The 25,049-nt window shown below is 37.6% G+C and overlaps 1 protein-coding gene across 9 annotated transcripts in view; it reads left to right on the top strand.

Annotated features, from left to right (window-relative positions):
* The window catches only part of CASK (calcium/calmodulin dependent serine protein kinase), a 490,261-nt gene that overhangs the window by 305,564 nt on the left and 159,648 nt on the right, over positions 1-25,049 (top strand). For all 9 annotated transcript variants that reach the window (XM_037165398.2, XM_037165406.2, XM_037165435.2 and 6 more), the window contains 2 exons: positions 16,424-16,599; positions 22,653-22,775. In XM_037165398.2, the coding sequence (XP_037021293.1) occupies positions 16,424-16,599; positions 22,653-22,775 (299 nt within the window). The remainder of the gene's footprint in view (positions 1-16,423; positions 16,600-22,652; positions 22,776-25,049) is intronic.

Below are 25,049 nucleotides of genomic sequence, written 5' to 3'. Positions count from 1 at the left end.
TTGGGTTTTTTTGTTTATTCCTCTGAATAGACTCCAGCTCAGAATGCTGCTCTATTTTTAGTTATCTTCCTTAGTTTTGCAAATTACTTAGTTCTCTATTTTACAGACTAACAGTTTTCTAGTCATTTCCTTCTCTTTTCTATCTCCAAATTCTGCCAGCCTTCACAAAGAGGAAAAATGTGGAAGGACTTTTTAAAACCTGTCATCTTTCAAGATTGCTTGTATTAAATTCAAATACCTGATAAATGATAAATATCAAAATAATAATGTTACACAGGCTATTTCATTTCATTAACTAGTCCTAAAGCAGCACAGCAGTAGTAACACAGACCATCAACTGAAAAATGAGCCATGAGTCATAGTTATAGTCTTTAAATCATTATTTCACCACATTGCCCTTTAAATTAAATTAGGTTTAAATTTTCTTTCTGTTTTACATTTTCTTCCAGCTAATCATTTCCAATGATATGAGAAACTGCAAGTTGAATATAATTTTAAAAACTGATTTCTTTTCCTAATTCAGAACTTTTCATTCATGATCAGAAGACTTACCAAAGGAACAGGCGGTAAAGCATAGTTTAATCATAAAGTCATTGAATCTTGGGATTCGAAGACGCCTTAACTTCTCTAGTCTTATAACTAATGATTGAATTCTCTCAAAAATTCCCAGCAAAACGTTGAGCTCCAACTGAATTCTTCAGATGGCAAAGAATTTACTATGTCCCAGGACAATTTATTCCATTTTTGGAAAGCTTTTTAAGTATTAGAACCTTTTTTTTAAGTATTGAAACATTCATTCTTACATTGAATAGAAAGTCTGTTTTCCTATAACTTCTACCCAGTGATCCTAATTCTGACTTTTGGAGCCAGGCTGAACAGTTTTAATCCTTCCATGTGATAGCCATTCAGATGTTTGAAGATAGCTATCATTTTCCCTGAAGTCTTGTCCAAGTTAACTTCCCTAGCTTAATCTTGCCATGCCTCATGTAAACTGCTTCAGCATTTCCTCACTATGCACAAAGTATGGAGCTAGAACTGAATACAATTACAGGTACAGTCTGGCACACAGTAGCTTGGAGCTATCACTTCTTTTGCTGTGGGTATTAAATTTCTCTCAGACTCCCCAAGCTGTATTAGCTTTGTGGACAACCACATGATGCTGCTGGTCCAAATTAACCTTGCAATCAACTACAAGTCTTAATTGTTGTTTTTAAACAAATAATTGCTGTTAAACTAACATTCAAATTCAGTATTTGTACAGATCACCCTTGTGTTAAGACTACGTAACAAGTAATTTCTGATAAATACACCCCTAAGGTTGATGGGATAAAATGAAATGAAACTGATTGCTCTTATCTGTTATATAGTGGTTACATATAATGATTTTGTTTCTATTGATCTGGATCAGCATCCGGTTAGTATTCAGAATGGCATGGGCTTCATATTTTAGTGTGTATCTCAATTGAGTGGAAAAAACAGATCCATTAAATTTACCTGGACATTTTCTACATGTTAATCTATTTTCCAAAAGTCCATGAGCCTTTTCCCTTAATTACATATTTTCAGAGCTGATTTTGAACCAAAAATGTGTGTGTCATGCAAAATTTATTTTTATCAGTGTTTGTAGAATTAAAACACTTTCTGATGAACAAAGTTTTGTCATTTCTTAACATACTTTTCCTTACAGTCTTGAAATAATTACTTTAATTATTACAGTGTCTTTAAAAACATGATATATGCAGAGAGGGATAAATGATTTTTTTATAAAAAGCTTTCCTGTTGTTTAAGTTACTATTGAAAATTTTGTTAGTATTTATCAGCTAATTTGCTGATATTTAACAAAATGCTATTTTCCTGTCAGTTTGAATCTTTGATTAGTCAGTCCTCTAAATGGAAAGAAATTCCCTCCCTTATATGTTCTGTACAATAAAAACCATTTACATTTACAGGGTAGGTAAGTAGGCTTACAGTTGCACAAATAAATAATACAATAATAAATAAATAATACAAGAAGAAACTCTCTGTTTCACATACTCACAACTATAAACCTACTTTTGTCCACCCCTGTATTTACATTGCTCCTGTCTAAAACTCAGCTATTTGGAAAACTTATCCAGAAGATATCTAAGAACGTAGAAAATCATTATAGTAGCAGCAAGACTCTTCCTGCCTTTAAAACCTGCAGATTATTTATTCTCTCAAGTGAGCATTTAAAGACACTGTGAGGCTGGCATACTCTCATTTTACAGAAAGTTGTCTGGATTTGTGTTCCTTTATACCTTACACCTCTCTACCCCCTGGTTTGAATACCCTTTGTGATTTTATCTGTCTAGATCACAGGCGGCAAACACAAGGCCTGTGGGCCAAATCCGGCGCTCCACCTTGTTTTATCCAGCCTGGCACCTTGTTTCTACCCAACAGTGCCAACCAACCTCCTTGCCCCCAGTTAAGGAGTAGTTACATTTATACAGTCCTAAAATTACATTTGGCCCTTTGAAAGCAACCGCAAGGCTAATGTGGCCCCTGGTAAAAATGAGTTTGATACTCCTGATCTAGATAGCTTTTACTCTTCTTGAAGCCTAAGCTAACAAATATCTTAAGAGCAGGCTGAGCTTCACCATCCCAAGTTAGGTAACCTACTGCTTCTCTTCCAAATTACTATAACTATCTGAGGTACATACCTCCATGTAGCATTTGATGCAGAGATTTATAATCATATCAAAGACTAAGCTTTGTGAGGGTCCAGCAAGATCATGGCTTATCCCTCTGTATGTCCATAGCACCTACCGTGGTGTCTAGGACCTAGTAGGCACTTAAGTTGTTATTAAATGAAAGATTCTGGTTGCTCATTAGTTTGCAGGTAACAGCAAATTTTATGCAACAAATTAGAAGCCGAAGCTGGAGTGAGCCTAGTGAGAGAATAGAAATGAAAGCCAAACAAAAAAAAAAGACATTGATCAGATACCATAACTTGGAAAGCACAGCAGCATTTTAATACTGATCAACCCTTGCATACAGCTGAAGTTCCTGAGAGGATTTCCTGTTCTATACCATTGCTCTTTAATTGATATCCACAATGACAATTCTGAGTCATCAAGAAAAGGTTAAATTATGTGCAACATCTTGTGTAAAAGAAGTCAGGAAATTGAAAGAAGATAGCCATCCAAAACTGTTAAAGTAAAAAGGTTTGGGTGCATAAAGATTCAAGTTCTACAGTATTGAAACTGTAGCTATTCAAAACAATTCCCTCCCTGAAGTTCTGGGTAATAAATTCTTATTATATTATCAGAAAACATAGCATTTAAATATTTAAGTTTATCTGATGTATGTCATAATACAGTGACATTTAATTTGATTTGATGACTGGCTTCCTCTTCTTAGAATTTTGTGGTCAAAGTCATAAAAATCAAGTGGCCACAAAAAAGGAAAAGCTCACAGAGATCACAAAGAAGCAGTTTGGGGTGGTCAGTAAAGGTTAATTCCAATACTTGTACATTCTACTGATGTGCACAAAATAAAAGAGATCATTCCTATATATTCCTTCTACCATTGTCATCTATCATCTAAGCAAATTCTTGAACCAAAATACATGCATCTTCCTTAAGGATGAACACTAATTCTCCACATCAGGGTAGTCTTCACCCAGATAAATGTAGAGAAGCTCCTCTGGACGACTGGGGCTGGCCATAGTGGCTCTGACTAATCCCAAAATGAGGCCCCCATTTTGAGTCACTTGCACCTTTCTTATTTGGGAAGTGGTAGGAAGTAAGTTGAGTTTCAAAGCATTATTCAAACTTACCAGCAAGTTCCCTGATCTCTTGTCCTACCCTACCTTTCTCATGCCAACTCCTGTCCATCAGAACAGGGTGAATCTCCAATGGCCACACCTTGTCCCAGGCTGTTATTAACAAAGTAGGAGGCTTAGGTCTCATCACTTCAGCTTCTTTATGTTACTTGAGGAAGCAAAATGCGAAATAAAAATATTTTCTTCTAACCAGTGGAGTTTTCACTGATCTTCTGTAACTTTTAAATGAAAATATTTTCACTCTCTAAACCCTGAACTTAATCTCTTCTATTGTGTGGGAGGTAGAGGAACCATAATGATCTGCAGCCAGGAATATCCCCAGCACACAAAGACTTGCTTTGTCAGTCTCCATCCAAACCAAGTTTGACAGTTACTAAATACAACTTTGTGATACATTCTCTCTAGCTGGATTTAAATATCTCTAAGGTCTTAATCACAGTATTATGCAGTGTTCAAAGTAAAAATAATCTGGGACTCTCCATGGAGAAAGAGAGAGAAGAAGAGGAGAGAGAGAAAGAGAGGGGGCTGGGCCTGTATACAGCTAGAAGAGCTGCCAAAACTGCTGGGCAGTGCCCCCTCCCACAATAATTTGCTATAGGGTACAAACCTTTCTACAGTAGAAGAAGACTTCCTTTGGAATACTGAGTTGAAGACGGTTACCAGTATGCAAACAACTAGTATCAGATTTCTTCCTAAAAGCCTATTTTGATAGGGAAAAAAAAACTCTAAAGAAAATGAAGGTTGGAGGGTGGGCACAAGATGGTGGAGGAGTGAATGGACATCACACTAAATTCCTCCCTGGACCAATCTGGAATTATCTAAATTGTGGGAAAATCACCTGGAAAAAACAACTGAACAATACTGAGAGAGAAGCCATATAATTTCGGACAGACAGAAGAACAAGCTTCAGCACAACCTGACTGATAAGAATGCAGTAGAGACTAGAGAGGAGTGGACTGGGCGCCCACAGCAACAGAAGAGGGATAATTAAGCAACATGTTGGATCCCCCTGAGGATTGTGGAGTCTTAACCCTAAGCTGGGATCTCCAGCTTAGAGGCCCAAAAAGTACACAATAATGATCAGCATCAAAAAAACTGCAAGGTTGCTCTCTTCCTGAGAAAGTCGGCTGGAGACACAAAGAGCCATTTAAAGGACCAACACAAAAATTTTCACTTGCAGCCACCTACCCTGGGCTCTGGCAAAGGCAGGGGCACAGTGTGCTGGAGGCACATGAAGAGTGGCTGGGGACAGAAGCTTTAAAGAGAAAACAGAGAGTAGATGCCGGGATCCCGGTGCTGAGTCATCACCCACATGGCAGCAGCCAACCTGCTCAGGCAGATTACTCCCTTCTGAGCGACAGGAGTCTGAGGGGAAATAATAACCCCAACCCCAAGAGGGACTCTGTCCTAGCTCTGTAGTGCTTAAGCCTGACTACCGAGTGCAGAAAGACCAGATTAACAACCAAAGGAGTCATCCACAGGCATTATAGATCCCTGGCAGTCTCAGAGCAGGCTGCCTAAGGTCAGATGGAGTCAACATCTAACATCACCAGAGGTAGATACAGAAAGAAAAAGTAGTGGTAAATACTGGAGGCTACCAAGACAAAACCAACCATGGTCTTCTCTATGACTTCCAATATTTTCTTTTAGTAGCTTTTTAACATGCATTTCTTATCGATTAAGTTTGTGCATATTAAGTCACTAGATTTTATACTATAGTTTAGTTCAATTCACACATTTTGCCCCCCCATCCCATTTTACCTTCTCATTATTTTCATTTTAAATTTTGTTTTCTCTCTTGCTACAACTTGTTTTCATTCCGCACTCTTACTATTTCTCCCCATCCAAACTTACAAAACCAGTTTTCTTCTCAATGGTCATCTCACATCCTTTTTCCCCACTCTTAAACTACCTGAATTCTCTCTCCACATTTAGCAATCTTTTCTCATTGGTTGTGGATAGGGTAGTAGTTGTTTCATTTTTCAGTTTTATCTCTAGATCTCCACTAATTTTGTATTTCAAATCTCAAATTTTACTGGTCCCCTCTCTTATTCTTTTTCTCATCTCAAGCTTTTAATTCTGCCCTGTCTTAGCCTCTTTTTTTTTGTTGTTTTTCTTTCTTCTTTTTTTCTTTCATCCTGCCCTTTTATTTTCTTTATTCTTCTTTTTTCTTTTTTGTTTCATTTCAAATTTTAATTTTTTCCTGTCTTAGCCCAGTTTTTGTTCCTCACTCTTAATATTCCTTCTCCCCTTAACATTTCAAAACCACTTTCCATTCCTCTAGACATCTCTTAAGCTCTTCTTTCTTTTTTTCACTCTAATTCCCATCCCTCCTATATTAATTTTCACTCATAGTATTGATAGTGCTGTGGTGGATCTTTCTCTCCAATTTGACTCCTATATCTTTCTTTTTTAAAGTATTTTTTATTGATTATGTTATTAGAGTTTTCCCAATTTTCTCCTTTATCCCCTGTCCACCCTTCCCCCCAACCCTCCAGCATTTTCCCCTCCTAAGTTGATGTCCATGGGTTATACATATAAGTTCTTTGAGTTCTCTCTTTTCTATACCATTTTTATTTCTCCCCATCTATGTTATGCCTGCTAATTATGCTTCTTCCTTGTACCTTACCCCCTTATTCCTCCCTTCCCCCTCCCCACTGAACTCCCTCTGTGTGATGTCCATTTCTCTGATTCTGTTCCTGTTCTGGTAGTTTCCTTAGTTTTTTGTTTTCATTGTTTTTTTTTTTAGGTTTATTTTTGGTAGTTGTGAGTTTGTTGTCATTTTACTGTTCATATTTCTATCTTTTTCTTGGGTAGGTCTCTTTAACATTTGATATAGTAAGGGCTTGGCGATGATGAACTCCTTGAATTTGATCTTATCTGAGAAGCACTTTATCTGTCCTTGTATTCTGAATGAAAACTTTGCTGGATAGACCAATCTTGGTTGTAGGTCTTTGGTTTTCATGACTTGGAATATTCTTTCCAGCCCCTTCTTGCCTGTAATGCCTCTTTTGAGAAATTCGCTGACAGTCTGATGGGCACTCCTTTGTAGGTGACTGTCCCCTTATCTCTTGCTGCTTCTAGAATTCTCTCTTTCATTTTAATCTTGGCTAATGTAATGATGATGTGCCTTGGTGTGTTCCTTCTTGGGTCCAACTTCTTTGGGACTCTCTGGGTTTCCTGGACTTCCTGGAAGTCTGTTTCCTTTGCCAGATTGGGGAAGTTTTCCTCCATCATTTTTTCAAATAAGTTTTCAATTTCTTGCTGTTGTACTTCTCCTTCTGACACCCCTATAATGCGGCTATTGGAACATTTCAGGTTGTCCCAGAAAATCCTCAGCCTCTCTTCATTTTTTTGGATTCTCATTTCTTCATTCTGATCCAGTTGGATGTTTATTTCTTTTTTTTGTTCCAAATCATTGCTTTGAATCCTGGTTTTCTTCCTGTCAGTGATGGTTCCCTGAATATTTTGCTTTATTTAATTTTGGGTATCTTTCATTTGTTCTTTCATCTTTCAACCAAGCTGAATCATTTCTGTGAGCATTTTGATTACCAGGGGCTTTAAATTCTCCATCAGATAGTTTGACAATCTCCTTATCACTTAGTTCTGAGGTTTTGCTGTGTTCTTTCATTTTGGCCATATTTCTTTGTCCTGGCAAAGCTGATAGGTTATAAGGGGGTGTGGCCTTAGATATTCACCCAGGCAGAGCAACCCTCTTTGCTGTGCTTAGGCACTGCCTGTGGAGGAGGCACCAGAGAGGGAACAGTGTACCTCACCTACTGGTCTCTAGTGAACTTCTCAACTCTCATGCAAAACTTGGAGAAACTCCCACCTCAGCATGCCCAACTGTAGCCTACAGTCAGCTCTGAGTCTCAGTTTTCCCCTCAAGTCAGCCCCTCATGCGTTGTCCACCACCTTACCAGTCTGGTTGTTCTGGTTGATTTTTTCTTTAATTTTTGATTGTCAGAGTTCCATGCAGTCTGATTTTCTGGCACTTTTGATTATGTACTGATTTTTAGACTGGTCATTATCTTCCTTTCGGTTGTGCAAAGAAGCGAAAGGTTTCTACCTACACCTCCATCTTGGCTGGAGCTCCTATATCTTTTTTATTTATTTATTTATTTTTTCCTTCCTTTTTCTTTCTCTCACTTTAATTTCTCTTTAAACCTAGTACTAAATTCTTCCCTTCTCTTGCTCCATTCTGCTTTCTTCATTCCTCTTTTTATTTATGATGTAAATTTTACTTTCTTCACATTGCTCTCAGAACTTTTATTAGTACGCCTCCCTCTACTCTCTCAAAATCATTCTTCTATAAGTAGGTCATCTCATATTCACTCTCCTTTCTTATAATAGTCTTAATTTATTTACATCCTTATTTATACTGATTCATTTGCTGTTGATAGTGGGATGTGGGGGAGTTATATTTGCAGGTGTGGGTTTGTTTCCTGGGCTTTTTGGGGGGTTTTTTGGTGGCACCTGAACAACAGCATATAAGATGTGGTGGGAGGAGTGACCCTCAGTCAACCACTAGCATGAAGGAACCACTGAAGAATGACCCAAAAACAATCAAAACCCAATTACATACAGAGAACCAACATAAATGGCATAAATGGAATCCCAAGAGCATCAAGTTCAGGAGATCAAGGAGACTGCACCTCTGAATCTCCCAGGTCTCCTACCATAGAAGTTCACACCACAAAGTCAGGGAGTCAGAACACATCAATTTAACAAGCAGAGGCTAACAAGGAGAGTCTCACAAATAATGGAAAAACAAAACAACAACCCCCATTTGAAAGGAAAGGAGGAAGCCTCAGAAAGAGTGCTAAATGAAATAGAGGCAAGTAAACTATTAGATATTGAGTTCAAAACAGTCATTATAACAAAGTTCAATGAGCTCAGTGAGAATTACCAAAAACTACAGGGAAGCTATGAGGAACTTACTGCAAATTATCTCTGTGAAAAAGAACATAGAAACTATCAACAACAGCCAGGAGGAAATGAAGAATACAATTTTGGAATTGAAGAACACAGTAGAAGGAATCAAAAGCAGAATAGATGAAGTAGAAGATTGAATCAGTGAAGTGGAGGACAGAGTAGAAAAAACTCCCAGAAAGAGCAAGAAAATAGAAAAGACTCAAAAAAGATGAAGAAGGGTTAAAGGAATTGCAGGACAATATGAAACAGAATAATGTCCCTATAATAGGGATACCAAAAGGAGAAGAAGAGGAACAAAAAGTAGAAAACTTGTTTGAAAAAGGAATGATGGAAAACTTTCCTAATTTTCTGAGACAAAAAGTCACACAGCCCAGGAAGCACAAACAGTTCCAATCAAGAGGAACCCAAAGAGGGCCACTTCAAGACATATGGTAATTAAAATGGCAAAATTCCAAGGCAAAGATAAAATCTTAAAGGCAGTAAGGGAGAAACATACAAAGATAAAATCTTAAAGGCAGCAAGGGAGAAACATACAAGGGAGCCCCAATAAGCTAGCAGCTGACTTTCTCAACAGAAACATTACAAGCCAGATGAGAATGGCAAAGAATATTCCAAGTAATGAAAAACAAAGACCTGAAACCAAGACTACTCTATTCAGCAAGGCTCTCAATTAAAATGGAAGGTGAAATAAGGAATTTCCCAGAAAAAAAGTTAAAATAATACACGTCCACCAAACCAGCACTGCAAGATATGCTTAAGGGACTGCTTTAAGGAGATGAAGAAAAAGGGTGAATGAAAGAGGAACACAGGTATAAAGGGGTAAGATGGCAAATAATAAGTACCTATCAAAAATAACCTTAAATGTAAATGGATTAAGTGCTCCAATCAAAAGATATAGGGTAGCTGAATGGATAAGAAAACATAACCCACACATATGCTGCCTACAAGAGACCCACCTCAGAACAAAAGACCTACACATACTGAAAGAGAAGAGTTGGGAAAAATAATAAAAGCAAACTGAAAATCAGTCGAGGTAGCAATACTTATGTCTGACAAAATAGACTTCAAAACAAAGGCCATAAAAAGAGACAGAGCAAGACATTTTATAATACTCAAGGGAAGAATCTATCAGGAAGATATAAATATTGCCCAACATACGAGTACCCAAATATATAAGGATAATCTTGGAGGACTTCAAGAAACATATAGTAAGAAACACAATTATTGTAGGGGATTTTAACACCTCACTGTCAACAATGGATAGATCTTTCAAAACAATATCAACAGGGATACTGTGGAACTGAATGATACATTACATCTAATGGACTTAACTGATATATATAGAACCTTTTATCCCGAAGAAGCAAAATGACCAGTCTTTTCAAATGCACATGGAACATTTTCAAAGGTAGACCACATAATAGGACATAAAACAAGCCTCAATAAATTTAAGAAAAGTGAAGTCATATCAACCATTTTCTTGGATGACAAGGGCTTGAAACTAGAAACCAACCTCAAGGAAAAACCTCAGAAATATTCACACTGATGGAGACTGAATAATGTGCTATTAAACTATGAATGGGTGAATAATGAGATCAAGAAAAAAATCTAAAGTTTCTGGAAACAAGTGCAAATGACATACAACAGTCCAAAACATATGGGACACAGCAAAAAGACAATCCTGAGAAAAAATTCATAGTCATACAGGCCTACCTAAAAAACATAGAAACATTTCAAATAAACAGCCTAACCCTACACCTACAAGAATTGGAGAAACAAAAACAAACAAAGTTCACAGCAAGTAGAAGGAAGGAGATATTGAAGAGCAGAGCAGAATTAAATGACATAGAGACTAAAAGAACAATTCAAAGGATCAATAAATCCAGGAGGTGGTTCTTTGAAAGGATAAAATTGACAAGCCTTACACCAGACTTATCAAGAAAAAAAGGGAGAAAACCCAAATAAAATCAGAAATTAAAGAGGAGAAATTACAGCTAATACCACAGAAATACAAAGGATTATAAGAAATTACTATGAACAAATTTATGCCAAGAAATTTTAAAGCCTGGGTGAAATGGACAAATTTTTAGAAATATGTAATCTTCCAAAACTGAATCAACAAGAAGCAGAAAGCCTAAACAAACCAATAACAGCTGGTGAAATTGAAGGAATAATCAAAAAACTTCCAACACACAAAAGCCCTGGATTGGACAGTTTCACAAGAGAACTTTACAAAATATTTAAAGAGCAGCTAATCTCTATCCTTCTCAAACAAACTATTCCAAAAAATTCAAAAAGAGGGAAGACTCCCAAACTCCTTTTATGAGACCAGCATCATCCTAATCACAAAACCAGATAAAAACACAGCAAAGAAAGAAAACTACAGGCCACTATTGCTTACGAACATAGATACTAAAATCCTCAACAAGATATCGGCAAACCATATCCAGCAATACATTAAAATGGTCACACACCATGATCAAGTAGGATTCATCCCCAGGATGCCAACATGGTACAATATTCACAAATCAATAAATGTAATACATCACATTAACAAAAGGAAAGACAAAAATCACATGATCATATCAATAGATACAGAAAAAGCATTTGATAAGGTACATAACCCATTCATTATAAAAAGACTCAGCAAAGTGGGAGTAGAAGGAGCATATCTCAACATAATAAAGGCCGTACATGAAAAACACACTGCCAACATCATACACAATGGGCAAAAAACAAAAGCTTTCCCACTAAGATCTGGACCAATACAAGGATATCTGCTTTCACCACTTCTATTCAACACAGTATTGGAAGTTCTAGCCACAGAGATCAAACAAGAAAAGGAAATAAAAAGCATCCACATTGGAAAGGGGAAGTAAAACTGTCATTATTTGCAGATGACAATGCATATAGAAAACCCTATAGGCTCCACCAAGAAACTACTCAACCTAATAAGTGAATTTGGCAAAACAACAGGATACAAAGTCAATATTCAGAAATCGAACTCATTTTGGTACACTAACAAAGATATCAGAAACAGAAATTGGGGGAAATCCCATTTGCTATAGCAACAAAAAATATATAAGTACCTAGGAATAAACCTAACCAAGGAGGTAAAAGAAAACTATACTCAGAAAACTTCACAACACTGAAGAAAGAAATTAGGGAAGACACAAATAAATGGGAATATATACCACGTTCATGGATTGGAAGAATTAACATCATCAAAATGACCATACTACCCAAAGCAATTTATAGATTCAACACAATCCCTATTAAAATATCAATGACATATTTCACAGGTATAGAGCAAACATTTAAAAAATCTATATAGAGCCATAAATGACCCTGACTAGCCACAGCAATTTTGAGAAAGAGGAACAAAGTAGGAGGAATTACAATACCTGACATCAGGACTGCCACCCAAGATGGAGGCATAGACAGACACACTGTGCCTCCTCGCACAACCAAAATTAAGGACAACAAAAATTTAGAAACAAAAAAGCACCCAGAAACTGACAGAAAATTGAACTGTATGGAAGTGCATCAGCCATTTATCCAGACTAGTAAGAGAGGTGGAGTCAGCGGCCAGCAGAGAGGGGTCTTGGCAGGGAAAAGTGGTGGCTAGCAGACCCGGGCATGCAGGTGATGGTTGGCATACCCGAGGGATGCAGGTGGCGGCCGGAAGACTCCGGGTGCAGGGTGGCAACAAGCAGACTAAGTGAGGCGCGCAAGGTGGCTGGCTGACCACAGTGACACATTCATGCACAGATAAACTAGGTGAAAACAGGCAGCGAGACAGACTGTGCAACCCAGGGCCCCAGCACCAGAAAAATAAAGCCTAAAGGCACCAATTGAAAACACTTGTGGGGGTTGACGTGCAGGGAGAGACTCCCAGCCTCCCAGGAGAGTTTGTCGGAGAGAACCACAGGGTCCTAGAATGTACACAAGCCCACCCACCCAGGAACCAGCACCAGAAGGGCCTAATTTGCTTGTGGGAGGTACCAGAAGGGACTGAAATCCAAGAGAGCCGAGCAAGTGCCATTGTTCCTTCTCTGACCCCGCCCCCACATACAGCGTCACAACCCAGTGACTGGGTTGCCCTGCCCTGATGAACACCTAAGCCTTGCTACACAACAGGTGTGACAAGATAAAAAAAAATGGCCCAAATGGAAGAACAGATCAAAGCCCCACAGCAAATACATCTAAGCAACCAAAAGATAGTCAACCTATCAGATGCACAGTTCAAAGCACTGGTGATCAGGATGCTCTCAGAACTGGTTGATTTTGGTCACAAATTAGATAATGAAGGCTACACTAAGTGAAATGAAGGGAAATGCACAGGGAACCAATAGTGATGGGAAGGAAACAGGGACTCAAATCAATGGAGTGGACCAGAAGGAAGAAAGAAACAACCAAACAGAAAAGAATGAAGAAACAAGAATTCAACAAAAAAATGAGGAGAGGCTCAGGAACCTCCAGGACATCTTTAAACATTCCAACATCCAAATTATAGGGGTACCAGAAGGGGAAGAGGAAGAGCAACAAGTGGAACTTATTTGACCAAATAATAAAGGAGAACTTGCTCCATCTGGCAAAGGAAATAGACTTCCAGGAAGTCCAGGAAGCTCACAGAGTCCCAAAGAAGGTGGGCTCAAGGAGGAACACACTAAGACACATCATAATTACATTAGCCAAGATTAAAATGAAGGAGAGAATTCTAGAAGCAGCAAGAGCTAAGGGGACAGTCACCTACAAAGGAGTTCCCATCAGACTGTCAGCTGATTTCTCAAAAGAGACCTTACAGGCAAGAAGGGGCTGGAAAGAGGTATTCCAAGTCATGGAAACCAAAGACCTACAACCAAGATTGCTCTATCCAGCAAAGCTTTCATTTAGAATGGAAGAACAGGTAAAGTGCTTCTCAGATAAGATCAAATTCAAAGAGTTCATCATCACCAAGCCCTTATTATATGAAATGTTAAAGGGACTTATCTAAGAAAAAGAAGATAAAAATATGAACAGTTAAAGGACAGCAAACTCATAGTTATTAACAACCACATCTAAAACAAAAGCAAACTAAGAGGATAGCTAGATCAGGAATGGAACCATAGAAATGGAGATCACATGGAGGGTTAGCAACAGGGGAGTGGGAGGAGGAGAAGCGGGGAGAAGGTACAGAGAATAAGTAGCATAGAAAATAGACGGGGGCAAGAATAGTATGGGAAATGTAGAAGCTAAAGAACTTAGGACACATGGACATGAACTAAAGGGGGAAATATGGGTGGGAGGTGGGTGCAGGGTGGAGGGGAATGAAGGAGGGAATGGGACAAATGTAATAGCATAATCAGTAAAATATATTTTTAAAAACAACACCTGACATCAAACTATATTATAAGGCCACAGTAATCAAAATAATCTGGTACTGGGATAAGAACAGACGAATAGATTAATGGAACAGAATAGAGACCCCAGAAGTAAACCCATGTCTCTATGGTCAGTTAATATTTGACAAAGGGGCAGCTGCATAAAATGGATTAAAATTAGTCTTTTCAACAAATGGTGTTGGTAGATCTGGACAGCTACAAGCAAAACAGTGAAACTTGACTACCAACTTACACCATACACAACAATAAACTCAAGATGGGTAAAGGACTTAAATGTAAGTTGTAACACCATAAAAGTTTTAGAGGAGAACATAGAAATGAAAATCTGAGATATTCCATGCAGCAGTATTTTCACCGATATATCCCCTAGAGCAGGTGACATAAAGGAAAAAATAACAAATAGGACTTCATCAAATTAAAAAGTTTCTGCACAGCTAAAGAAAATATCGGCAAAATGGAAAAGAAACCAACTGTATAGGAAAATATATTTGCAAATGATACCTCAGACAACGACTTGATCCCCCAAATATATAAAGAACCCACACAACTTCACACCTGGAGGACAAACAATCCAGTTAAAAAATAGGCAATGAATCAACAAACTCTTCTCCAAGGAGGACATACGAAGGACCCAGAGGCATATGAAAGAATGCTCAGCATCACTAGCCATCAAAGAGATTCAAATTAAAACCACCATGAGCTACCACTTCACACTGGTCATAATGGCCATTGTAACCAAATCAACAAACAACAAATTGTGGTGAGGTTGTGGAGAAAAGGGAACCCTAGCTCAGTGTTAGTGGGAATGCAGACTGGTGCAGCCACTGTCGGAAACAGTATGGAATTTCCTCGGAAAACTAAAAATGGAACTGCTTTTTGGCCCAACAATTCCACTGCTGGTATTATATACTAAGAATATATCCTAAGAATCCTGAAACACCTATTCAAAAGAAACTGTGCTCCCCAATGTTCATAGCACAATTTACAATAGCCAAGTGTTGGAAGCATCCTAAGTGCCCATCAGTAAATGAGTAGATAAAAAAATTGTGGTACATTTACACAATGGAATACTACGCAGCATAAAGAAAGAAGGAGCTCCTACCCTTTGCAGCAGCATGGATGCAACTGGAGAGCATTATGCTAAGTGAAATAAGCCGTTTGGTAAAAGACAAATACCATATGATCTCACCTATAAATGGAGCCAAATCAACAAAACAAACAAGGGAGCAAAATAGAACCAGAGACATAGAAATAGAAACAAACTGACAATGACCAGAGGGGAAGGTAGAGGGGGGTTATGGGGGGAAGAAGGGGAAGGTTCATCAAGGAACATGTGCAAAGGACTCATGGTCAAAGATAACAGGGGTGGGAGTAGAATTTAATATGGGAGGTGGGAGTGGGTAGGGCAGAGGAGAGTAATGGGATAATGGGGACAACTGTAATTCAACAACAATTAAAAAAAGGAAAAATGATCTGTTTCTTGGTCTTGGTGCAGGTTACAAATGTTCATTGTGAAAAAAAATTTACATTTGTACAATTATGATTCATGGAATTATTATTCACACACCTAAACTTGTGTGGGTTTTCAATAAAAGAAATACATAACCAAAAAATGAAGGTCAAAAAGTATTGAATAGAAGAGTTTCTGATTGTGGTTTATGTCATGTATTTGTGTTCGTTCTCTTCAAATTTAACATTAGAGGGAAACTTTAAAAATCTTGCAACAAAATATTACCAATCATTACTAATTGCTATAATCAACACCTAAAATCTAAACAGGATTTCAGATTCAAGTTCATACTCTAAAGTTCTCAGCATTAGTTTTAATTTGAGAATTTCCATTCAGCAATTAAAAATAATCTTTTTCTCCAAAAATTGTTTCCTCACTCCTGTGCCATCCATCCCCTCCCTGCCCCTGCCCCTGCCCAGGCCAGGCCTTCCCAGCTCTTTGCTAGGCAGCCACACTCTGCTTGCTGACTCTTCCAATTGCCTCTGTTCTATATTATTTTTACTTTTTAACTTGTGAAAATTAGAAAATTTAAACAGCCTCATGAAACAAGAAACACTTGCTGTGTACTACTGAGTTCAATAGGAAGTACTAATATTAGAAGTGATTAGATAAATAATTCATTTCCTTCTGCAAACCTGATTTTATGGAGGGGGCAGAGGTAGTGAGGGAATATTCATATTGTTAAACTTTTCATTCAGACTGTTATGGTTGTATTATTTTCAGTTTTTAAATGGGGAAACAAGCTCATTTAATGTAAATGTTTTTTCCTTGATGTTGTTCTAAATGTAGGACGTGTTGGAACACCTCATTTTATGGCCCCAGAAGTTGTCAAAAGAGAGCCTTATGGAAAACCCGTAGATGTCTGGGGTTGTGGTGTGATCCTTTTTATCCTGCTAAGTGGTTGTTTGCCTTTTTATGGAACCAAGGAACGATTGTTTGAAGGCATTATTAAAGGAAAATATAAGGTAATATATTATGAATGTTTTACTTTTTTCATTGAGATGAAATTATTCTGAAAAATGTGTTTTCAAGTAACTGTCTTTGGATTGCTTATTGATTGTCACATACTTACCAAGTCACAGAAAAGTTTTTTGCTTACATCATTTACCCACTAGCCTTGGTGGGCAACATAGGCCACAAGTAAATTTCTGAGTCACTATCTGCTAAACAGCCATCTAAGTAGAAGAAAGGGGACTGGCTTTAAAACCATTACCTTGCCCCTCCCTTTTCCTTTTCTCTGTGCTACAGCTAAAGTCTCTCTGCCCTGTTTAGATCCCATCTCTGTGTTTAGGCTAGAAAACAGGGATCCTAGTTCTCTTTCATACAGTGTAAAAACCAGAGACCAAATAGATGTCCCTCTTTCCCCCATGTGCAAGTCAACTCTTTTAAGAGTCCTGGGCCCTCAGATTCACAAACCGCATCTACTACAAATTGAATTCTTTATCCACAAATATGTATTCTAGAAACACTGCTCATTTAGCTAGGTTAAAGAAATTGTTTGGTTAGTGCCCTACTGATTTCAAATAAAATTGTAGTTCAGGGGAAAAAACTGGGATGATCCTTAGAATTCATTGTGATAGAATTTGACTTTTTATTTTACCCTGAGTAAGTTTCTTTTTTGGCAGACATGAACCCAGATATAAAAGTATGTGTTAGCATATTTACACAATAGAATTCTACTCAGTCATAAAAAAGAAGAAAATTTTACCCTTTGCAACATATGAATGAACCTGGAGAACATTATGCTAAGTGAAATAAGCCAGTCAGAGAAAGACAAACACCATATGATTTCACTCATATATGGAATCTGATGGACAAACTGAACTAACAAGCAAAACAGAGACAGATTCATAGATGGAGAACAGATGACAGATAGTGGGGGGAGGATAAGGGGGTGTAGGGATTGAGGGAAAAGGAAAAAGGGCTCGTGGACATGGACAATAGTGTGGTGATTGCAGGGGGAGGAGGTATAAGGGGGATAAATGGTAATGGAAAAATATAATAAAGATTAAATTAAAAAAATAAAAGTATTATTAACTGTCTGGTGGCCAAACTCATTTATTTAGGCTAATCTGGAAAGTGAACTTCTTTGTGTAATTTTTTAAAGCAGTCTTAATTTTTTAAACATTTGGTTTAGTTTATAAAGTTAAAATGGAAATTTCATCCAGGTAATTTGAGTAATTATTTTATATTCAGTGTCTATCAACCTTTATTTGTTTTTGCTTTATCACACTTTATTGTATTTTATGTAGTCAGCCAGCACAGCTGAAAAATTTGCCATTTACATTCCAGAATAAACAACTAAATGCCAATATCACAACTATAGTCCATAATATAATTTGGAGCCATCTTGGTGTGACTTACTCATATTTTTCATTGGCTAATATGGATTGGAAACCACATGTACAATTTACAAACTTCTTATTAGTGTATTATTACTTGCATTATTTAAAAGTAAAAAGTCATTACTGACTTTATGAATAGTGATACCAAAAAGACCTAAGGAGTTCTTGGAAATCAGCAAACTTAAGGTTGACCTCACTACCCCAGCTCTTAAACTGTTTAGCCACGTCCCACCACATATGGCTGACAGAATAGGATGATGCTGTGTATGGGAAACATGGGGGAGTATATCTGCGTATTAGATCAGGGCGGCTGATGTTGGTGAAGTTCTTTTTCCTCCCATTCTTACTGAAACCTGTACTTGCTACTCAACAGAACTACTGTTTCATTTTCAGCCATGCCTAGCAACATAAAACCAAACACATGGATTTATATAACACTAGACTCTAAAACTATGAGGTCCCTAAAATTTTCTTTTCAATTCTTCAGTAATGTTAGGATTTTATATCGCACTTGGAAAAAAGAAAAGAAAGGCAAAATAATTTTAGAGTAACAGCCTTATTCTTTTAAGCCAAAACTGAAGCTTCTGTAGTTAAGACTGGTTTATACTTTTTTTTTTTTTTGCCTATAGACCATCAGCTTATAAAGGCATACAGGTTTGTCTTTTATTTGGGTTAAGATATATGCCAAAACTCTGTTAACAGAGAGAGATGTTTTAAGTATAGGTTTTTCTGCTTCTCTTAGAGTCAGTTGACCACTGGGAAATAAAATCAGTCTTTCAAGGTAACTCAGTGTCTCACGAAACTGCTTGTAAGTAATCATCCCCCTTCAATCCCTGGAAATTGTGAATGGCTATCAGGAATGCACACTGTGGCTTTGTGGTTGAACTTTGCCAAGTGAAATCACAGATACTAACATGAAAATAAGCACAATTAGTAATGCATCAGCATAATAATAATAATACTAGCAACAAGGATAGCTAACTTGTACGTAGTACTTACTTTGTGCCATGAACTGTTCTAAATACTTATATTTAACTCACTTTATCCTCACAGTGACTTATGACGTAGGTACCATATAATAAAATCTCCCACCTGCCTTTTTGAGTTATAAGCATTTGCTAATAATAGAATTCTTCCTTTGTGTTTGTTCATTTGCTAACTTCCTTGTTTCCAAGGCAGTGTGCTTCATTCCAACTGCTTCTGGTATTTGATTTTGTCTATATTTAAGGCATTGAATAGTTATTTTTGTTTCTCTGGGAAAAAAACTTGGACTGTTCACACATGTACAAAAGTCAAATTATTTCAAAATTTCCTGTTCTTATTATAGTAAGTCAGATGGATGGTGGCAGCTATATCATAATTTCTGTACCTGAAGGTTTAAAGCTTTAGGTTAATAATTTGTTCATGCTCTTACTTGGCTAACCTCACCTCTTGCTTTTATTCATGGCTTTTCTCACAAAAGCTCCAGGTTTTCAGCAGCTCAGTTTGAAGTATAGATCCATCTCTATCATCAGTGATGAACCTGGTGGATCTTATTTTTTTAAGTATAGTATGCTGTGATTCCGTCAGTCCTTAATGTTTACACTTTTTTATTAAAAATTTCAAACAAATAAAAACAGTAGAGATAAACAATATAATGAACCCCTAGCTTCAATACTTAGCAACATGCAGCCCATCTTGTTTTATCCATATTCCACGTACTACCAGGTTTTTTTAAGCAGATCTCAAAAATATCCTTTTATCACCTTGGGGGTACTTAACAGAAGAACTGTTAACAAAGTCCTAGATCTCAATGGGTATTGAGAAGAAATTTTCTGTATCTTTTAAATGTAGTACATTTCAGTTGTCACAGTTTATAAACTACTACTGGTCTTAAATTATTTTAGTTTAACTTTTTATCCTCATTTGCTAGCTTACTTGTTCTTTTAAAGTGGATGTGAGAAAACACTATTTAACTGGAATATGTTCTAACATTTAATTTCAGTTAACTTTTTTTCAATTATGGTTGACATTCAGCATTATTTTACATTAGTTTCAAGTATGTAGCATAGTGGTTAGGTGGTTATATAATTTATGGAGTGATTCCCCACCCCCAATAAATCTAGTACCAACCTGGCACCATACGTAATTATTAGAATACTATCAACTATATTCCCTACATTGTATTTTACATCCCCGTGACCACTTTGTAACCACCAGTTTTTTTTATTGTTGTTCAGTTACAGTCATCTCTCCCCCGTCCCCCACCCCCAGTGTCAATCCCCCCCATTTTCCATACCCATGCATCCTCTTTTTTCTTGGGGGATGGGGGTGCAATGAACTTTATTGATGGTACATGACAAGGCAGGGCTCCCTAAGCCTTTCCCCTCTTCAGGGGATCTAGGATGGAAACTGGAGGTCAGGATTCTCAGTGTGTTGGGGGATCAATTTGGGGCAAGGACTCCCCAGTAGCTGAGGGTCTCTTCCTGTCGCTGGGGCTGGTGGTCCATGGGGCTCTTACTCCTTGGAGGCCATGTGGACCACAAGGTCCACCACCCTGTTGCTGTAGCCAAATTCATTGTCATACCAGGAAATGAGCTTGACAAAGTGGTCATTGAGTACAATGCCAGCCCCAGCATCGAAGGTGGAGGAGTGGGTGTCACTGTTAAAGTCGCAGGAGACAACCTGGTCCTCGGTATAGCCCAGGATGCCCTTGAGGGGGCCCTCGGATGCCTGCTTCACTACATAGTCCCTTCCCCTGCTTTTCCCCATTACTCCCCTCCCCTCCCTCTGCTCTACAAATTTTTATTTCTTAATTTCTTCACCTTCTTCACCCAGCCCCCTAACCTCCCTCTCATCTGGCACCCCTCAGTTTGTATCTATAAGCCTGTTCAATTAACTTTTTTTTTAATAAAGGACACTATCATCTTCTATCATTACTACAGGTAGCCAGTTGGTATCTACACAGCAGAAGTCTAAGCTGCCTGGCTTTTGTATTTAAATAAGTGACTGTTTTGTTTGTTTGTTTGTTTGTTTGTTTGTTTGTTTTCTTTTACTTTACTGTATTTTTATTTTTTAATTTAATTATTGTTCAAGAACAGTTTTCTGTCTTTTACTCCCATCCCAGTCCACCCCCCCCAATAAATAAGTGACTGTTTTATAGCCTTGTTTAGTTCCCCCCTTATATAGTCAACCTCCCAAAATAGTTTTAGCTACTCTTTTGAGCCAAAGGAAGAGGAAACCGTAGATCTGGCTCCCCAATACAACAATAAAATTAAATTTTAATTTTAATTTAAAAAAAAGGATGGGAAGTATACTTCTCAACCTATACTCCAGAAATATTACCACCCCTGTCAGAGGATTTCTCAAACCCTTCCCCAAGAACTAATCATTCAGAATTTCAAGAGTACAACAGCTCTAGTATGGGGAGCAGGGAACAAGGCTATCTAACTCCCCTTTAATCACTCACCTCCTTATTTCAAACTGGTCAGTTGATCACAATTTCAGTAGGATGACAATATTTTAACAACCTCATGGCATTTGTTGTAATGGGCTCTGACAAGCAGAAGTGACTATCGTTTGGAATTCTGCCTGTTAGAAAAAGAAAATGGAACATCCTCCAATTTTAAGCACTAGCCCCTCCCTAACCTGGAGACATTTTTCACTCCCCATCTACAAGTACAAAGCCTCACATTAGCCAAAGCGGAGTGGCTAATGCTGACCAAATTGTAATGCTTCATATATACTGTAATGCAAGTTGTGATTTCATTTGATTTTAAATTGTTATGGGCTTTATTATCCATCTTTCTCCCTTTGAAAGTTAAAGTCATAGCATTGCTTAAAGTTCCTGGGATCAGGCAGCTCACTGAAGCTTACTGATCAGTCAGCTTCCTGATATTAAATAGAGAATGAGATCCTCCTCCTCCATCTCTATTCCCCTGACCTACTTGCCTTCCCAACCCCAAACCCAAAACATTCCTTTGCATTTTTTTCTGGTTTCTGGTCTCAGATTTGCCCCTTTTCCAGGAGCTTTCAGCTTTTTTCCTCACAGACCCACAGCCCTTCTCATAAATCCTGAGTCTTTTGAACAGCTCAATTTTTTTTGTTTGACTTTAATTAGTTTACTTTGTGGCTTAGTTGTCTCTAAAAACAGGACAAAAGTAATTTTACTGAGGGCAGTATACAAGTGAACTGGTTATTTCATAACATCTATGGTAACAGCATATTTTTCCCTAAAGACTGAAATTGATATACAGTGACCAAAATATCCTATTAATAACTTGTTATAGATTTAAAATTACTGCTGATCCCAATTACAACCAAAATATAAAAATACTTCTTTAAAATTTTTTATTTTTAAAGTTTATTTTTATTTTTTAGGTCAAAGTATTCTAGTCCTTTTGAGGTAGAAACTGTAATCATAAACATTCTATTTTTCCATTAGTAAAAGTATTATAACATATAACAATAAGAATATATGTAAGGAATACTTAAGTGATACAAAATCTCATAATGAGAAACTAAAACAAAAGAATTATATTTGTCTTCTTTCTTAGAAAACAAGCCTTTAGAATTAGATTTCTATTATTTTCTCTGAGAATTTCAATGACATTGAAGCAGTATAGGAATATTAAATAATAGTGAATGTTACTTTTCAGTGAAAATAACTGTCATTTTCCTTTCTACCTCTTCAGATGAATCCAAGGCAGTGGAGCCATATCTCTGAAAGTGCCAAAGACCTAGTGCGTCGCATGCTGATGCTGGATCCAGCTGAAAGGATCACTGTCTATGAAGCACTGAATCACCCCTGGCTTAAGGTACATAAGCTCATAGGTACCCTCCTAAACTTTGTTTCAATACTTCCAGTGACAGCCATGTACTGCTCTCTAAGGTGACCCATTCCACCTTATCATTTTTCTGAGCATTTTTCATTACAGTTTTGTTCATCTGGTTTGCTGTTTCTGCTCATCCTCTGTAAAAACATCCAAGTCAAAGGTATACCATTCAAGTGACATTCAGCTATCAGAGTACAAAAGCAGATTGAGACAGAGTATGTCAGAGAGGAAGGCCTGTTTGTACTCTACCAACACATGTTCCAAAGATATGCAGCATGAATAACTGAAATAATACTGTGATATCATAAATTAATTATATTTATTTTGGGTATGACTGGGCTTTATAGCATTATTTTTATTTGAATAGATACTAAATGTGGATTTCTTGTCTTAGGGAAAAGGCATTTCAAAAATTCTTTTTATCTTCCATCTTGCCAATAAGTATTAAGGAAAATTACAACTTGGGAATTCATTGAAACAGTAGTATTTGATGAAGATGTGACACAGTTCAATAATTCCAAGTAATTCTTCCTTTACACTTGGGAACACTAAGGCTCAGAGAAGTTAAGAATCTTGCACCACATCACAGTTGTCAATGGTGGAACTAGGGTTGTTTTTTGTTTGTTTGTTTGTTTGTTTGTTCGTTTTACCATTTTTAACCATTTTATTTTTTGTATTGTTGTTCAGTTACAGTTGTCTCCATTTTTCACTCCATTGCTCTCACCTGCCCCATTCAACCCCTGCTCTCGAAGACAATCCCCACCCCATTGTCCTTGTCCATGGGTCCTTTGTACATGTTCCTTGATTTGACTCTACCCTTCTTCCCCCAATCGTCCCCCCCTTCTCCCCTCTAGTTACTGTCAGTTTGTTCTTTATTTCCACATCTTTGGTTCTTTTTGCTCCTTTGTTTGTTTTGTTGATTAGGTTCCACTTATAGGTGAGATCATATGGTACCTGTCTTTCACTGCCTGGCTTATTTCACTTAGCATTATACTGTCCGGTTCCATCCATGCTGTCATGAAAGGTAGGAGTTCCTTTCTGCTGCATAGTATTCCATTGTGTAAATGCACTGCAGTTTTTTGATCAACTCACTTACTGATGGGCACTTAGGCTGTTTTCAGCACTCGGCTATTGTAAATAATACTGCTATGAAACTATGGGTGCACAGGTTCTTTTGAATAGGTGTTTCAGAATTCTTAGGGTATAATCCCAACAGTGGAATTGCCAGGTCAAAAAGCAGTTCCATTTTGTTTTCTGAGGAAATTCCATTGTTTTCCACAGTGTATGCACCAGTCTACATTCCCACCATCATTGTATTAGGGTACCATTTTCTCCACAACCTCACCAGCACTTGTTGTTTGTTGATTTGTTAATGATGGCCATTTGGACCAGTGTGCAGTGGTTTTGTAGCTTTTTTAAGTATATTTTATTCATTATGCTATTACAGTTGTCCCAATTTTTTCTCCCCTTTATCCCCTCTCTATCCTGTACCCCCACCCCACCCTCCAGCATTATTCTTCCCCTTAGTTCATGTCCATGGATTATATATATAAGTTCTTTGGCTTCTCTATTTCCCATACTGTTCTTAACCTGCCCCTGTCTATTTTGTACCTACCAATTTTGCTTCTTATTCCCTGTACTTTCCCCCCTTCTCTCCTTCCCCCTCCCCACTGATAACCCTCCATATGATGTCCATTTCTCTGACTCTGTTCTTGTTCTGGATGTTTGCTTAGTTTTTGTTTTTGTTGTTTAGGTTCAATTGTTGATAGTTGTGAGTTTGTGGTCATTTTGCTGTTCATAATTTTGTTCTTCTATTTCTTAGATAAGTCCCTTTAACATTTCATATAAGGGCTTGGTGATGATGACTCCTTTAACTTTACCTTGTCTGGGAAGCACTTTATCTGCCCTTCCATTCCAAATGATAGCTTTGCCAGATAGAGTAATCTAGGCTGTAGGTCCTTGACTTTCATGACTTCAAATACTTCTTTCCAGCCCCTTCTTGCCTGCAAAGTTTCTTTTGAGATCAGCTGACAGTCTTATGGGAATTCCTTTGTAGGTAACTGTCTCCTTTTCTCTCGCTGCTTTTAAGATTCTGCCCTTATCTTTAATCTCATGTAATGTAATTATGATGTACCTTGGTGTGTGCTTCCTTGGGTCTAACTTCTTTCCATTTTCCCCCCACTACTCCCCGCAGCTCCACACATCCCCACCTTCCTCCCTCCCTCAATCCTACCTCCCTTTGAATTTGTCCATGGG

Source organism: Artibeus jamaicensis, unplaced genomic scaffold, assembly GCF_021234435.1.
Source record: "Artibeus jamaicensis isolate MK-2021 breed Jamaican fruit bat unplaced genomic scaffold, CSHL_Jam_final contig_60, whole genome shotgun sequence".
In the NCBI taxonomy this organism is placed as follows: domain Eukaryota; kingdom Metazoa; phylum Chordata; class Mammalia; order Chiroptera; family Phyllostomidae; genus Artibeus; species Artibeus jamaicensis.
The sequence above is the reverse complement of the archived record's forward strand: the minus strand, read 5'-3'. Positions and strand labels throughout refer to the sequence as shown.